The sequence below is a fragment of the Rhinatrema bivittatum genome, chromosome 8, assembly GCF_901001135.1.
Source record: "Rhinatrema bivittatum chromosome 8, aRhiBiv1.1, whole genome shotgun sequence".
NCBI classification, from domain to species: Eukaryota; Metazoa; Chordata; class Amphibia; order Gymnophiona; family Rhinatrematidae; genus Rhinatrema; species Rhinatrema bivittatum.
Window position 1 is genome coordinate 263,539,985 of NC_042622.1, and position 18,261 is coordinate 263,558,245.

Genomic DNA, 18,261 nt, shown 5'->3' on the forward strand with positions numbered 1-18,261 from the left:
GGTGACACTGAGACCACAAATAGAAAGTTTAGGTTTGGAGTCCATAGCACAGTCTTTATTTTTGACCCGCCAGAAATATTTCGAGGGGGGCAATAGGCCAGGAAATTATTGGCACAAAAACTACGCAAAAGGGCCACCCAGAATAATGTACTGAAACTTAAAGATTCCAATGGAATCATATTAACGGATTCCAAAGCGATAAGGGAACGATTCCTGTAGTTTTATTCAGACTTACATAAAAACAATGGGGGAATCAATGAAACCAGTATTGATGCTTATTTAGCTACAATAATATTACCCGAATTATTGGACGCGCAACATTCAATGCTAGACAAGGAAATAACAGAAGCAGAGGTATCAAAAGCTATAAAATCATTAAAATTAGGCAAATCACCTGGCTTGGATGGCTTTACCCCATATTTCTACCAAACGTTCAGTCGGGTGCTAATAAGTCCTCTTACTAGAATGTACAATTCCTTAAGGACTTCTCACACTATACAACCCAATTCAGATGTGGCTGGGATCACCATTCTAGCAAAACCAGGTCTTGACCCAGCGATTTGTGGTTCTTTATAGACCAATCTCTTTATTTAATACAGACCTGAAACTGTTAGCAAAAATCCTAGCGAATCGCTTAAAGAGCATCATAGCCGCCATCGTACATTTGGACCAAGCAGGGTTCATTTCAGGGCATACAGCGGCAGATAACATCCACAAAATTGCGAACATTATGTGGTGGTCTAAGCAGCAGAGTATCCCAACTATTTTTTTGACATTGGATGCAGAAAAGGCATTCGATCTTGTACATTGGCCTTTTTTATTTCAAGTCCTAGACAAGATGCAGTTTGGAGTTTTTTTTCAAACAGTGGATTAGACAGTTACATAACAAACCCCGAGCGTGTATAAAGGTAAATGGCAGGTATTCAGGGACATTTGATGTGTGCAGAGGTACCCGTCAGGGATGCCCTTTATCGCCGCTATTATTCGCTATCTTCCTTGAACCCTTGGCCTGTAAAATTAGGGCGAAGGATTCAATCAGGAATATCTCCATAGGTAATGTCTCATCAAAACTCTCCTTATTTGCTGACAATGTTCTTTTTACCTTAACAGACCCTTTAAATTCATTACCAAACACTGGAATTAGAAGCTTTTAGCGCGGTGTCAGGTTTCCGTACCAATTGAGATAAGTCTGAATTAGTAAATATCACTACCCCTAAGATTGATGCCCAAAAACTACAAAATGTGTTGCCGTTTCGATGGGCTTACATCTAAGATCAAATATCTGGGGGTTTACATCAGTAGTGATGAAGACCTATTTAAAATGAACTATATCCCCTTGATGAGAAAAATGTCAAAAGATCTGGAGGAATGGAACAGGTACGGTATTTCGTGGCTAGGCAGAATAGCTACAATCAAAATGAATGTGCTACCTCGTATAACTTACCTGTTCCAAACTCTGCCAGTGGAAGACCCAGTAGTTTTTTTAAAGAATTCGCAAGTCAACTTAATGAGATTCATTTGGGTGGGGAAAGTGGCCGCGAGCTGCTAGGCGTTGTTTATTCTTACCCAAGAACAGAGGGGCTTTGGGAGTTCCCAATTTGGCCTGATATCTAGCAGCAGCACAGTGTTGAATGGTAGTTGATTGGCACCGCCAAGTAAATACCAAACCATGGGTCCCTCTTATGCTGCTTCCTTTATTGATATGGCAGCCCAAACTTTCTAACAGGCCGATTCAGTAAAGTCCGCGGGAGAGCGGACGAACGCCCGCTCTCCCGGCGCGTGCACAGGCCCCTCGCCTGTGCATGCGATTCTGTATTTAAATTAGGTGGTGCAGTAGAAACGGGCAAAGGGTTTGACAGCCGACGCTCAATTTTGCCGGCTTCGGTTCTCGAGGCCGCTGACAGCCACGTGCTCGGAAACCGGACGCTGGCAAAATTGAGCGTCCGGTTTTCGGCCCGACAGCTGCCGGCCCATTTAAAAAAATTTTTTTTTTTTTTTACCCTTCGGGACCTCCGACTTAATATCGCCGGTGCCGGCAGAAATTTCTTAAAGTAAAATGTGTGGCTTGGCTGCACATTTTACTTTCTGTATCGCGCAGGAATTACTAATAGGGCCATCAACATGCATTTGCATGTTGAGGGCGCTATTAGGTGCCGCGGGTTGGACACGCGTTTTCCGCCCCTTATTGAATAAGGGGTAAGGGAATATGCACGTCCAAGGGCAGGTTAACAGTGCGCTCTGTTGGCGCGCACTGTACTGTATCGGCCTGTAAGTCATTTCTTGCGGCACAGCCTCCTACTTTAAAGTTATCCATAGCGGCTTGGGACCGATGGCGACATATGTTAGCGGGTAAAAGGGAGTATCATTATAGCACATCTTTATTTCACGATTGCTAAGTCATCCCTGGTCTGAATGATTCCTTAGTTTGACAATGGCATTCATATGGGATTCTCCGTTGGGAGCTTGTATGGGACCACTCAGGGTTGGTAAGCTTTGAAATGCTACAGCATAAATATAATCTACCAATGAAAGCAAAATATGCTTACTTACAAATCCGACATTTTGTGACCCAGTCACAGCTGGTTTACAACTTAAGCAAGGTGTCTCTTTTTTCGAATCTCTTTGCAAACACGCAGGGCAAGTGAAAGGGGTTCTGTCCAAAATATATATGTTACTGAATGGGGACCTATTACCCTCGTTAGCTTTCACTAGAGCTTGGGAGGCCGATTTGGGTAGAATAATCTCTAAGGAACAATGGCCAACCTTATTTGCCATGTTAGGGAAGGGGTTGATCTCAGCTCATGTTATCGAAGATAGCTTTGAAGTCATCTATTGCTGGTACATAACACCGGTGAGACTGCACGAAATGAATTCTGCTTATTCTGACAACTGCTGGAAAGGCTGTCAAAGCAAGGGAGCTTACATTCGTCTTTGGTGGAGTTGCCCTTAAATACAAATATTTTGGAAAGGGGTAATGCAATGGATTGAGGAAATATTCAAATTTGGGATTATGCTACAGCCTGACCAGGTATTGCAGAATGTATCTATTGATAAAGGGGGAAGTATGAACAACAATTGGTACGATATATCTGTACCACGGCAAAATGTGACATAGCATGGCGATGGAAAGATGCTAAGGTGCCTAAGATTAAGGAAACCTAAGAGTGAATAGAGCGTTTATATGGTTTATATAAAATAACAGCGATTAAAAGTAAGAGATTATCTAACTTTGGGAAAACCTGGGCGCCATATGAGGAATGGAAAAGTTCCAGGACGGGGTTGGTTTGAATGATTGACTGATCTCTCTGTAAGCAAAAAGTCATAGGTGTTTAAGCGTTGTAGTACAACTATTGTTTCTGTGCTCAGCTAACCTCACACATATATATGTATATATATATATATATATATATAATCTATAGATAAAAAACATATATATAGATGTTTTTTATCTATAGATTAAGCTGATCTAGGGTGGGGGGAAGAGGTGGGCAAAGTTAAACGCATAGTCTGTTGTTGCCGTTGTAAAATAATTTAGCGTATTGCAAGAGAATTGTGTGGTCTTGGCATTGAGTGGAGGAGGAACTACGCCCTCTTATTCCCCAGGTGTTGGAAGAATCAGAGGATAAGGTGACTCAAGAGGAGTCAGATAGTGAGGGTGTGAATCCAGTCCTGGATGGGCTGCGGGGCCCTCCGAATGCTTTTCCCTTACCTAAGAAGATCAGGAAGTTAGTGAACTAGGAGTGGGATTTCTCGGAGGCGAGCCTCAGAGTGGGCAGAGCTATGACAAAACTATATCCCCTGATGGAGGAGACTTTGGAACTCCTGTGGGCAGTTTTGGTGGTCACTAAGAAGACAACCATCTTGGTGGTGGGTTCTGCCATTCTGAAGGATGCGCAGGGCCGCAAGTTGAAGATTCACTTGAAGCGGATGTTTGAGGTTTCCGCGCTGAGTCTCTGGGCCATCGTTTGTGCCAGCTTGATGCAGAGGGCTTGACTGTGTTGGGTGCAGAATGCACAGGATCAGGCTTCCACAGGGGATAGTACCCTGCAGTCGGCTCAAATAGAGGCCAGGATGACTTATGTAGCTAATGCTCTGTATGATTTGGTTCGTACGTCAGCCAGGAGTAGGGTCTTGGCGGTGGCGGCCTGCAGACTTCTGTGGTTGCGCAATTGGTCGGCAGACATGTGATCTAAAGCCCAGCTATGTAACCTCCCTTACAAAGGGAAGCTGTTTTTCGGGAGGATTTAGATCAGCAAATGAAGATGTTGGGGGAATAGGCTGCCTAAGGATAAGCAGGTCATTATGAAGGTCTTCCCGACTCAAACACGGTTTAGGGATTCACGTAGGTTTCGGTCATGAAGCAGGCTGGTGGCCGCCGGCAGTCCTTTCATGGAGGTCATAGAGACTACAGAGATAGTACCAGTCAAGGGGCCAGTGGTGGAAAGTTTGCGCAATGAAGCCAGAATCGCCCATTCCTGTGTAGAAGCAGTAGGGGTCAGATTTCCAGCTTTACAAAGAGTGGGCCAAGATTACCTTGGACTGCTGGGTGCTAGAGGTAGTGAGAGACAGCTACACTCTAGATTTTTTTATGCCTGGTCAGGGATGCCTTTCTGGAGTCTCACTTGATCTTTTGCAGCAAGGGAGAAGCCGTGTGGGGGATCTACTAGGGTTGCTGGATTTCCATGCCATAGTGCCCATGCTGCAAGAGGAGCAAGGAAAGGGCAGGTACGCTATTTACTTCATGGTTCCCAAGATGGAGGACACCTTTAGTCTCATTTTTGACTTGCAGAAGAAGGTGAACAGGGCCCTTCGGGTGCTGCGGTTTCGAATAGAGATGCTGCGCACAGTGGTAGCAGCGATCCACAAAGGAGGGTTTCTATCATCTCTGGACTTGACGGAGGCGTATCTTCATATCACGATTCGGGTGGACCATCAGAATTTTCTTCGGTTCATGGTGCTGGGTCAACATTTTCAGTTTCAAGCTCTCCCTTTTGGATTGGTGACGACGCCACGATGATGGTGGTTGTGGCGGTCCTCCGCAAGAAAGGAGTTCTGGGTGATTGGCTCATTTGGGCGAAGCCGGAGAAAGAATGCAAGAGGTCGTTCTAGTGAGTTATGAACACCTTGCAGTCACTAGGTTGGGCCATCAGTATGGCAAAGAGCCATCTGGTGCCGTCCCAATTCTTGGAGTATCTGGGGGCCCTCTTCGATACTCAGAAGGGCAGGGTGTTTTTATCGAAGGACTGAGTGAGGAAATTGCAGGCACGGATGATGTGCCCGCTTTGTCTTCCATTACCAACAGCCTGGGATTACTTGCAAGTGCTCGGTTCCATGGCATCCACGTTGGATTTGGTTCCATGGGCATTTGCACACATGAGGCCTCTGCAGCGTGCACTGTTGTCCAGGTGGGATCCATTGTCAGAAGATTATCATCTGCCTTTGCCCCTTCTGTGAGAATCCAGGTCCAGTCTCTCTTGGTGGCTGTCTCGGCGCAATCTGGAGAAGGGAATAGATCTGGAGCCCCCAGACTGGGTGGTGGTTACCACGGATGCCAGTCTTATGGGTTGGGGAGCAGTGTGCTTGGGTTGGATGGCTCAGGGCCTTTGGTTACCAGGGGAAAAAGTCTGGTTGAGACAAGGGTGGTTCGTTGAGCCCTGCAGGTCTTCCTTTGCTTGGTCAGGGGATGGAAGGTTCGGGTATTTTCCAACAATGTGACAACGGTGGCATAAATCAACTGTCAAGGCGAAACGAAGAGTCGAGCCATAGCTCTGGAAGCACGATGTTTGTTCGTGTGGGCAGAGCGCCATCTCGAGGGCATAGCTGCCTCACATGTCAAGGGTGCGGAAAACGTGCCTGCAGATTTTTTCAGCAGGCAGCAACTGGACCCGGGGAATGGGAGTTGTTCCACAAAGCTCGGAATCACATTTGTGCCAGGTGGGGCGTTCCCCCAGCTGGATCTCATAGCGACGCGGGTCAATGCAAAGATGGAGAGATGTCTGCTCAGTGGGCCTAGATGCTCTGGTGTGCCTGAGGCCGACTGTGATCCTGCTGTATATGTTTCCTCCCTGGCCTCTGGTCAGTCAGGTGCTGAGGCACATCCCAGGTTGGTGGTGCTGGTAGCACCAGAGTAGTCTCTGCGTCCCTGGTTCACAGATCTGGTTCATTTGACAGTGGAGGGACTCCTTCGGCTGGCTCACCTGCCGAAGTTGCTGTGTCAAGGTCCCATATTTTTGGATCGGGAGGATCACATTTGTCTCGTGGCTTGGCTTTTGAGAGGCAGCAGCTGCGCCTGAAAGGTTATTTGGAGCAGGTTATTTCCATGCTTCTCCAGGCTCATCAACCTTCCACTTCCTTGGCATATGTTAGGGTCTGGAAGGCGTTTGAGTAATGGGTCCTTCAGAGGCAAGTAGATCCCTGGTTGGTGGATGTTCCTCACATCTTGAATTTTTGCAGCAGGGTTTGTTGGTCTAGCTTATAATTCCCCTCATGTGCAGGTGTCAGCTTTGGGCTCTCTTAGGGGCAAATGACAAGGAAAGTCTTTAGCCTCTCATCCGGATGTGGTTCAGTTCTTAAAAGGGGTCAAGTATTTGCGACATTTGGTCAGAAAATTATGCCCAGATTGGAGTCTTAATTTGGAGTGGTGTAAGGATTCCCCCTCCTTTTGGATGTGAGGAGAATTCTGTTGTGTTATCTGGAGATGCTGAGTAGTTTCCAGTGGTCGGATCATCTATTTGTCCTGTGTGAGTGCACGAAGAAGGGCGATAAAGCCTCGAAGGCTACCATTTCCCATTGGCTGAAAGAGGCCATTTCCATGGCCTAAATTTGTAAAGGCCATCAGATTCCAGCAGGGCTTAAAGGCGCATTCCACAAGATCGCTGGCAACTTCTTGGGCGGAATATCAGTTGCCTCAGAAGATTTGTAGTGCTGCGGTGTGGTTCTTGCTGCATACTTTCACTAGTCATTACCGATTGGATGTGAGGGCTCAGGAAGAGGCATCCTTTGGCGAGAATGTTTTATGTGCGGGTCTTTCAGGTTCCCGCCCAGTGTAGGGTGGCTTTGGGTACATCCCACTTGTCTGGACTGATCTGGGTATGTTCAGGAAAGGAAAATTGGTTCTTGCCTGCTAATTTTCATTCCTGTAATACCAGAGATCAGTCCAGAGACCCATCCCATCGCTGCAGAAAGACTGCTTTTTTTGCAAACTGATGGTTCCAGTTTGTTTGCCTTTCCAAGTGTCTGGGCAGTTCTGAACATTGTTTGGGGTTGTTTTTTTTTTTTTCAAATTTGGGTTCCATTTTAAGGGGTTTCCAATCCTGTAGTTTTCCCTGTTCACCTGAAAAAGAGGTTTTGGGGGATACATCTTGGTTTGGGTACAGGTCAATACTGAAGAGGCTGCAGGTGGAACTCTTTGTCATGTAGCAATGCTTCAAAGTTTTGTTCTCTGCCTCCGTCTGCTGGTAGGAATGCAAAACTCACTTGTCTGGATGGATCTGTGATATTACAGGAACAAAAATTAGCAGATAAGAACCAATTTCCCTTTCCTATTTAACTGAAGCTAAAAAGGAACCAGGGGCTGGATTGACGTAGCTGGCAGGATTCCCAGGCTCTGCCAGATGAAGAAAAGAGCTGCTGACAACAGAATCAGCATAATAAGTGGGGTTCCCAGGCTAGAGCTGCAGGGCTCTGTGGTACTCTGACCATCCAGTACCTGCTTTCACATGATGCTTGGGGGTCTGTTTGATGCCATTTGTTTTCATATGCTATCACCGAGTGGACCTTAAGATACGTTTCTTATACTGCACATGCAGATTTTCGTCTTTTTCTCCACAAGCCTCTCCTGTTTGTTGCAGAGGGTGCGGCCTAACCCAGGACATATTGTGTCTAGTGGACATGCCTGAAGGTTCAAAAATTCTGGGAAGAAGTGGAATTGGAGATGGGGGATAATTTCTGGTTGCACAATTGAGTTGTAGAATTTGTTGCCGGAACATGTAGTTACAGCTAATGGTATAATTGGATTTAAAAGGATTTGGATGTCTCTCTGCAGGGCATAATTCACCAGGTAGATAGACTACTTCTTCAGGGAGTGAGCAACAAGGAATGGACTTCCCTGTTAGGATCTGCCTGGTACTTCAGTGGTCCAGACTGGCCACTGTTGGAGATAGGATGCTCTGTTGGATCATCGCTCTGACTCATCATGGCATTTCTAATATTCTCATGTTTATATAACTTCCTTTAACAGAGACTAGATTTATACTCATTCTCTGTTTGGGTCCTTATGCCCTAAGACTCCTATACAAAACTATTATTTGTTAACTATATATGTACTGCTCTCGGTAATAATTAAAAAACAAAATTTATAGAAAAAAAGGATATGATTGAGGAGTTAAGGGAGTGAAAGTTTGCAGGGGTAATGGACTGGAAGATTTGAGTTAGAGTTCAGGGCATCTGATCAGGGGATGGGGAGGGTGGAACTTGCCGAATGGGTGCAGATGACTCTTCTGCCTCACGCTTTTGATTTTCCCCTCAGGATGATGGAGCTGATTGCGCAGAAACAGAAGGAGCGGGAGGAGAGGGAGAAGCGAGAACAGATTGAAAGAGAGAAGGAAAGAAGGAAGCAGGGGCAGGAACTGTCCATGATCCGGCAGAAGCTGCAAGAAGATGAAATGAAGAAAATAGCAGAGGAGAGACGGAGAGAGAAGATGGAGGAGAAACTTGCCAAGTGAGACCATAGAAAAGTCCATCTGGTTGGTCCAGGTTCATTCCTGGTGCAGTGCTATAGAGCCGGGCTTCTCCAACCTGTCATAGTAACCCCACAGCCAGCTGGGTTCTCAGGATAGCCACAATTAATGTGCATGAGATAAATTTCCATACCATGGAGATCTGGTATATGCAAATTTATCAGTATCTAACACCACCTACCAAAGTATCTTGCATCTTCAAATAAAGAACTAGTATATAAATACGTTATTTAACCAGCCATTCAAACGTTACAATCATCAGTTCTCTGAAAGTCCAAATTAGTCTACTTTCACATTGAACAGATAAGTGGTGGTTTTAAGTGCAATTAAAACGTAAAAATAAAATATATATGTATTTTCCTAGCGTGTAGCCAGTTGGACTCAGGACCAATGGGTATTGTGCTCTCCTGATAGCAGATGGGAGACGGAGTCAGATTTCAAAGCTGACGTCAGCCTACATATAGGCCGGATACGGCTAGGGCTGCAGGTAGAGGCTTGAGTCATTGGCTGTGAGGAAGGCCAGGGTCTGATTCTTACTGTCGCGAGCTGTTTTGGGGAATCCCACTCAGCCTGGATAGCGTGGACGTACAGGCTGGGGTTAGTGCTTATCTTTGCGGGGGGGGGGGGGGGGGGGGTGTAGTCCCTCTGAGACCTGGAGGAACGTTTAGACTTGGTGGCATAGGCCGGGGAGCGTCCATTTTGGGCGCACAGGCTGGGGCCGGCGTTTACCTCTGAGGGGTTGAATCCCTCTAAGACCGAGTAGTGCACCCATTTTAGGTGCACGTGCTGGCAACCGTTGATGCAGGAAATGCTGCCAAGTCTGTTTGGTTCAAAAGGGTGCACTTAAACACAACGGTGATGTGTAAGAGGTGTATGCATGGAGAGGAAGGCAGCTGGAAGTCAACCGGGAAAGCAGACTTGGGCAGGAAATCCACCTGTTCGGCAGCCTCTGCTAAGATGATTCTGCCTGGCAGGGCAGAACTGCGCCCATTTTAAAGCAGTGCAGGAAAGAACCTTTGTTTCCATGACATTATTCCTTGCCATGGATGTCCTTGATAGTGCTTTGGAGGATTTAGAGAAAGTTGGGGGGACTCTTCTCAGATTCAAGGGAGTTTTTCAGGGAATGTTCTGTTTGTAAGGTACAAGGCCTATTTTGTCGTCTCCACTCTGAATCCTAATAAGGCATGCAGGATATTCCCTCGGGTGGGGGGGGCATTCCCCTAGCCATATTAGCAGGACTGCAGATGAGTTGGAGGATTCAATGGGCATGGGTGGTGAGGGAGATCACTTGTAGGAGCCTCCGCAGGAGTGGTTCAGTTTTCTGGGAGGAGGTGATGTCCCCACTGATTCCCCAGGTGTTGTATGAGGTCCAGGAGAAGTCAGAACACGTGGGAGTTGATCCTATTGTGGATGGGCTCCAGGGCCTGGCAGACGCCTTTTCCTTCCATTGCATTGTTAAGCTAGTGGTTTGAGAGTGGAATACTCCAGAAGCCAGGTTGAAAGTTGATAGCGTGATGGTACCATTCCGGTGGCGGGGTTCGGTGGTGCTGAAGGACGCACAAGACTGGAAGATGGAGATACATTTTAAGAAGATGTTAAAGGTCTCAGTGCTGGGCATATGTGTGCGGTTTGCAGTGGCTTCAAAGCACAGGCTTGCTTGTGCTGCATTCAATAGATACAGGTGAAGGGATCAGGGACCTTTCTTCCAGTCAAGCAGGTGGCGCGACTGGAGGCTGGTGTAGCCTCAGTTGTGGATTCCTTGGATGACTTGCTGCGCGTGTTCGTCCAGAATGTGAAATCGGCAGGATCGACAAGGCGGCTCCTGGGGTGGTACGCTTGGTTGGGTGATATTTGCTCCAAATTGCAGTTGGAAAATCTTCCCTTTAAAAATGAAATCTTGCTTGGCGAGGACCTGGAACAGTTGGTAAAGCATTTGGGCGAGGCCCAGAGGCCTGAGGGTATGCCCAAAGGGAAAGAAATACATTTTTAAAACAGGCAAGGATCAGAAATGCGAGGCGATACCGCTTCAGTAGGCCTCGTCTCAGAGCCAGGGGGCAGTTAGATTGCAGTCCTTTTGGACAACGCGTACACCCACCTGGGAGAGCACTGGCCAAGGGGCCGAGAAAGTAAAGGCAATCATTGGGATGCGGCTGGTCCTCTCCTTTCAAGAAGTAAGAGGAGGGCGGTTGGCTCTCTTTTATGAGGAGTGGCTCAACATTATAATGGACCGGTGGATCCTAAGAGAGGGCTATGCTTTAGAATTGCTCATCCAGTATGCAAGGCCTGCCTAGCCTTTCCTTGTGCTTTCAGCACCAAGCAAGAAGCAGGCCGGTCCATGGTGGATTGGTTTTGAAAAATGTAAGCAATAGGCCTGGTCCCCTAAGTAGAACGGGGCCGCAGATGGCACTCAATTGTATATAAGACTTCTATCCCATTTCTTTCTCTCATACCCAGCTTTTCTCTTTTCCAATTGTTTTATAAAATTCATTCTATTTATTTATAGACTTATAATTTCATTCTATTTATTTATAGACTTATAAATTCAGTGAGATAACAATTTGCTTTGTACCACTATATTATTTTTCCCTTTCATTGTTCCACTGTTCTCTCCCCTCCCCCTGCCCAGTTAACAAGTTTATTGTAAATCACTATTGCATATGTTCGTTAACAAGTTTATTGTAAAGTTTATTGTTTATTGTAAATGTTTATTGTGTATTGTAAAGCACTGTTGCACATGTTCGTTCTATTTGGCACAGCTGCAATGTTTCTGTTAATTGTGAACCGATGTGAGGTTACTAAACAAATGTCGGTATATAAAAACTGCAAATAAATAAATAAATATCATAAAAATATCTTATACCCTTTTGCACCCCATATCTTCAAAATTAAGAACCATTTTTAGCCAAACAGCAAGTTTGTGCCCATATTTGACCTTTTGAACAAACTAAAAATATTGTCCTTTAAAAGATTACACCAGTAGCGTAATGTCCATCGGTAACGCTCCTTTGCATCAATAGACTAGTTCCCAAACGGGGACATTAATTGAATTCATGTAATTAGCACAATTCCCAAATCTTTATCTGACTTAGTCCTGACAAAGGTTTTTGTTTCACACATCTTCAGGATTCATCAGGAGCTCTTGATTTCCACAATATACCCTAACAATTTGTTTATTTATTTATTTATTTGTTTGTTTGTTTTTATATACCGACGTTCAAAATGTATATCACATCGGTTTACAATATATCATAAAATAAACAGTAGAATAAAACTAAGCACATAAAAAAAATACTTAAAAAAAAACCCAACAATATAGCATGTCATAAAATACAAATCAAATATTATAAAATACAATAAAAATAAATAAAAAATCTTTAAAAATCTGTAATATGACTAAAAAGTTGTGAGCAAGGTGACCAAAAGGCATGAAGTTTTAGGCTGATGTTAGGTGAAAGCTTGTTGGAAGAGCCAGGTTTTAATACCCTTTTTAAATGCTTTGGTGTTGGGTTCCATTCTAAGATCTTGAGGAAGTGACTTCCCCTTCTGAGGACCTGCAGTTGATAAGGCTCGTTGCCTGACGGTGTTAGGATGTGCTGACTTTGGTGAGGGGATGGGCAAGGTTCCATTGCTGGCAGATCTTGTGGCTCTTTGAGGCGTGTGGAAGTGAAGTGCTGCAGTGTGCCATTCCATCTTTCATTATATAGAGTTTTATGGATTAATGATAGAGTTTTGTATTGAGACCGGTAAGTGATTGGAAGCTAGTGTAAGTCTTTTAGTACGGGGGTTATGTGTTCTGATAGTTTAGTATTTGTTAGGATTCTGGCAGCCGAGTTTTGTAGGAGTTGAAGGGGGTCTGGTGGTGGAAGCTGGAAGACCTAAAAGGAGTGCATTACAGTAGTCTATTTTCAGACCCTTGAATAGATTTTGTTAGAAGTATATCTGCATCAGAGTTTTCCATTGCCTCATGCGAAGCTGATCCAATGTAACATTTTTCAACTCAAACAATAGCATTGGATGGCGGTGTCTTTTTTTTCTTATAAAGACGCCAGATATTATGTACTCCGTAGAATATGCCTGGGGTAGACATCTCGTTGCTTGTAAAAGTGGCAGCATGCAGTTTAAAGACTAATTGATATGTCTATGGGTCAGCTTTGCATGAGGCAATGGAAAATATGATGCAGTTATACATTTCTTTCTTTATCTAATAAGGAGCTTCTGACAAATCCCGATGACAGGTAACTTAAAGGCCTTTGTCTGGACTGAGATTAAGATTTGGGAATCTTGCTAGTTACGTGAACTTGATCAATGTCCAAGTTTGGGAACTAGTCTACTTATGCAAAGGAGATTTGCATATGGACATTGTACTACTCATGTCATTGTTTAAAGGACAATATTTTAAGTTTGTTCAAAAGGTCAAATATGCACAGACTTGCCATTTGGCTAAAAATGCTTCTTAATGTTGAAGATATGGAGTGCAAAATGGTATAAGATAGTTTTATGATGTAAATTGAATGATGGTGTACAGCTACATATTGCTAGTAGGCAATTTAGAGTGTTTCTAATTGATTTTATGCTTGCAATGAGTGAATGTGTATGGATGTTGGGTATGTGTGAGCTTTAAGCATGAGATTATATGAGAACAAAATGAGAACTTAATTCTGTAGGTTGTATCTATTATGATTTATATACAGGATAGAATAAACATTTGTGATAACTTATTTACAATGCTTAGGTGTTAAATAGGGTGTACCCTTTTATTTATATATATATATATATAGAGAGAGAGAGAGAAAGAGAGATAGAGAGAGAGAGAGAGAGAGAGAAAATAAGACTGAGCATTGACTCTAGAGGCTTTGAATTTGGACTTTCATAGGACTGATGAGTATAACCTTGGAACTGTTGGTTAAATAATTTATTGGCAGCATGTTCTTTTTATGATGGTCCTTTATTTAAAATTGCAATATACTTGGGTAGGTGGTGTTAGATACTACTGAGTCTGTTCTGTTTTTGGGTTTGAATATGCAAATTTATCTCATATTCATGATGATAATCCTGAAAATCCAACTGCTTGTGAGATCACCAGGACAAGTTTGGGAAGCTTTGCCAAGGACCCCAGTTGGTTTCTGGGATCAGGACCTCCCAAACTTGGGAAGGCTCCTCTGAGCTTATTCTAGGCCTTCTTCAATTCTATACTGTTCTTACTTCTAGCCCTGCTGCTGGGAGCCATTCCAGACATCCACCATCCTTTCTGTGAAGAATCTTTCTTACTACACCTGAGTCTGTCCCCTGCCTGCGTGTAATAGGGGAGCTGCAAATTTTTGTATCTTTGTGTGTGTTTGTACAGGAGAGGGTCTGTGTATGCATGCGGGAGAAGGACTGCTTTTTTGCTCAGGTAGGGGGAATGGCTAGGAGCCGTAACATCTCTTCTGCTTCCTTTCTCAGGCAGCGAGTGCGGGAGAAGATTGAACGGGACAAAGCAGAGAGAGCACAGAAGGTTGGTGAAAGGTGAGGGGGGAGGAGAGGATTGAGACGGAGGACAGGGAGAAAAGAGTTGGGAGTAACTACCTCTTGGTCAGCTTTTCAGTAGCCCTTGGTGGATCTCTTGAAATTTCTAAATTCTCAGTATTCTGTAGGTCATGCTGAGGAGATCCTTACGTGAAAGAGGAAGAGAGTAGCTCCTGTCAAGAATATCCAGAAGCATCTGACCCTATCTTTCTGATCTTGTGTTGTGTATCTCTCTCTCTAGTTTGGAGGTGGGAGTGGGTCTCAGACTTCTCCTGTAGAGCCAACACCTGTCCCACCTGTCCCATCATCTCCAATCCAGGAGCCTCCCAGCAAGAGAGAATATAACCAGTGTCGGATACAGGTAAGAATATAAGAAGTGCTACGTTGAATCAGACCAAAGGTTCATTGAGCCCAGCATCCCATCTCTGACAGTGGTGAGTCCAGGTCCCTTAGAAGTACCTGGCAGATCCAAAAATGAGTAGATCCATTTTTTGTTGCTCACTCTCAGGGATAAGTGGTGGCTTTCCCAAATCTGCCTGCTTAGTAATGATTTATGGACTTTTCCTCTAAGAACTTGTTCAAATCTCTCTTAAACCCAACTATGTTAGATGCCTCGGTCATGTCCTGTGGTAACAAATTACACAGCTTGATTGTGTGTTGAGCGCATAAATACTTTCTCTGATTTGTTTTAAATCTGTTAAGTACTAAGATTATGGGACACTCCATGAAACTATTTGAAAGAGTAAATACAAGTTTTCCTAGTGTGTAGCCAAATGGACTCAGGACCAATCTGTTATGCTCTTATGCCAGCAAATGGAGACGGACTCAGGTTTCAAAGCTGACGTCACCCTACATACACTCCTGTAGTGACCTCAGCCATTAGTATTTCTCTGTCTCCAGCAGATGGTGGACGTACTTCTCCCTATGGGGATTGCTGTACTTTTTGGAAGGAGAAATTCTACATTTAAATTGGAGGAAAAATTGAGCCCCACTCTCCTGCGGTGATACCTAAAGGTCCCTCCCCCAGTTGAGAATTCCTGAGGTGATTTCTGAGATCCCTCAGAGGTGGGCCTCGGTCCAGTAGCCGGTTCTAGGCGTGGACTTTGCTGCTAAAGCAGCTGAAAGGTAGCGGGTGCAGGAAGCCGAGTGTGGCAGTGACGGCCAAAGCCCTCTCCTCCCGGGCTGGAGACCATCTCTGTACTCAGCCTGTAAGCGCTGAACCCAGGTAAGTAAAAAAAAAAAAAAAAAATCTACCTCCTGATTCAGAGACATTTGGAGGGGTTTTGGTAAGACTTCCTCCACTCTCCTTGCTCAGCGCACCATACCGACGTCGTTCCCGATCCCGTTGGGGTAAGGGGAAGTGGGCTTCTGAGCGGGTTGAGCGGCCCTCCGGTGGGCTAGGCCCTGCTTTAAGCTTGGTTGGCACGCCGCGGCAACGCCATCTTGCTCACTTCTTTGTGTGTGCCAAATTGCCCTCCATAGAACGTCGGTATGCACAGTGCGTCGGCTCGGCGCACGTGCTGTGCGCATAACGTCGTACACATACATACGCGTACAACCTACTAAGCGCAGAATACAGGTAAAGTTGGGCCCACAGGCTGTGTGCGCGCCTCGCCACATCCCGCCTTGGTGCCCGAAATTATGCACATAAAATTTGAAGCACGATCTGACAGAACACACAGTTACCGCCACCAATGGCTTCAGCAGCCAAGAAACATACGCGCCTTTCTCTCTGCGCTGCTTGTCATATTAGGGCTTCACAGTCTGACCTGGATTCCAACTTATGTCAACACTGTGAGGAAACTCAGGGAGAGCTGGCCTCCCCAGACTTTGCTTAGCCCGGCTCCTTCCAATCAGAGGATGGGTTAGCCATAGCCTTAACTGGAAGTACCCCATATCTGAGTACCCCAGGGACTGGTCATCCATGGGAGAGGGAAATTTAGCGGCACCTATTCCAGTACCTCCTGGGCTAGGCATGGACCTGTCTGCCTTCTCTTGGGTGAAATTTTTCCAGGGCTTTCAAGCCTTCATACAGGCGCAGTCTACTGCCTCACTTGCCCCTGTCTGGATGGAACCTCAGCCGGTAAGCCCTCCCTCTCCCAGTCCTATTGGCAGACCTCTAGGCATGCCTTGCCTCATCAAGGATATCCCTGGCAGGAACCCAGACAGCACGGTCAAAGAGGAGGATACAGATTCCTTGGAAGATGGGGAAATTCCTCCTAATTTAGAACCGTATTGGACCATGTTACAGTTTTTCCATAGAGACAAATTGCTGGCCCTGGTTTCCCAGACCCTGAAGATGCTGGGATTTCCTGGGGTGGACTCTATGATGGACTATTAGATTTCCCTACAGAAATCCTCTTGCTACTTTCCAGTACTGGAAGCCATCCAGGAGTTGATTGACCTGGAATGGGATGCCCCAGAAGCAAGTTTTAAAGGGGGACAAGCGTTGGAATCTCTATACCCACTGGATCCGGCAGCGAGAGAGTGTTTGCATTTCCCTAAAGTGGATGCGCTGGTCTGTGCCATCTCTAAGCGAACAACTATCCCGGTGGAGGAAGGAGCAGCCTTAAAGGATGGGCACAATAGATGGATGGAGTCCATCCTTAAAAAGGCCTTTGACACAGTAGCAATGACCTTACAGATTGCTTCTTGTTGTGCCCTGGTAGCTCGTTCGTGCCTACTTCTCTCTCAGGAGGTGGATGACTTGATGGTGAATTCTAGAGTGGTTATGGAATCCGCCGCTGCCTTTTTAGCTGATGTGGGCTCAGATCTAGTCCATACTTCTGCCAGAGTAGTGGCCTCAGTGGTGGCGGCCAGAAGATAGCTATGGCTGCAGAATGGTCAGCAGACGCAACCTCCAAGGCTACAAAGATGCCCTTTAAAGGATCACTCCTTTTTGGAAGCGAATTGGAAAAGCTGGCCAGTAAATGGGGCAAATCTCCAGTTCTCTGGCTACGAGAAGATAAGAGAAAGCAGTTGCCATGCCCTTCACCTATGTGGGGTAGATCCAGGGGTTCCCAAGCTTTCACTCCTACAGAAACTCAACATTTCAGAGTCTCAGCCCTTTGGGAGGTCTCAGTCTTTTCGTAGTCGACAGCCCAAGAGAGGGGCGGGCTTGGGTTCAGGTTCATCCCGAAACCTCCAATTAATTTTTACCGACTCACCCTCGGAACAATGAGATAGGGGGTTGACTGTCCCTCTTCTACCAGCGGTGGGTTGAGATCACTTCAAACAAATGGGTGCTGGAGGTCATATGAGAAGAATATGCGCTGGAATTTCACAGCACTCCTCAGGACATATTCATGATGTCTCCTTGCCACTCCCAGCATAAGAAGCAAGCAGTGCAGACTACTTTTTTAAGGCTCCTCAGGATGAGGGCTATAATCCCAGTACCTTCTTCCCAGGAAAATACTGGGCGTTAGTCCATCTATTTCATCATACCCAAGAAGGAAGGTTCCTTTTGCTCCATCCTGGACCTCAAGAGCGATAACAGACATCTACAAGTGAATCATTTCCACATGGAAACCCTATGCTCCGTGATAATGACCGTACAATTGGGAGAGTTCTTAATCTCCCTGGACCTATCCAAGGCCTATCTACATATTCCAATCCGTCAAGAACACAGATTCCTACGCTTTGCAGTACTGTGTTGTCATATCAGTTCCGGGCACTGCTCTTTGGCCTAGCCAGCGCCCCCAGAACATTTTCCAAGATTATGGTGGTCTTGGCGGCAGCATTGAGAAAAGAGGGAATCCTGGTGCACCCATACTTGGATGATTGGTTGATCTGGGCCAAGTCCATGGAAGAGAGGCTCTGGGTGACCAGCAGGGTGACCTCCTTACTTTAGGAACTCTGTTGGGTCGTGAACCTGAACAAAACCAGTCTCAAGCCCTCCCAGTCCTTGGAATATCTAGGAGTCTGGTTCGACACCAAGCAGGGCAAGGTCTTCCTTCTGATTACACGGATAAGGAAGTTGATGACCCAAGTACGTCAGTTGATCAGCACGATATGCCCG

General features: G+C 45.5%; 1 protein-coding gene across 1 annotated transcript in view; it reads left to right on the forward strand.

The window, feature by feature from the left end:
* Positions 1-18,261, forward strand: part of UBXN1 (UBX domain protein 1) — a 40,382-nt gene that overhangs the window by 14,298 nt on the left and 7,823 nt on the right. Inside the window, exons 6-8 of the mRNA XM_029614857.1 lie at positions 8,528-8,719; positions 14,181-14,232; positions 14,485-14,604. Coding sequence (XP_029470717.1) covers positions 8,528-8,719; positions 14,181-14,232; positions 14,485-14,604 — 364 coding nt within the window. The remainder of the gene's footprint in view (positions 1-8,527; positions 8,720-14,180; positions 14,233-14,484; positions 14,605-18,261) is intronic.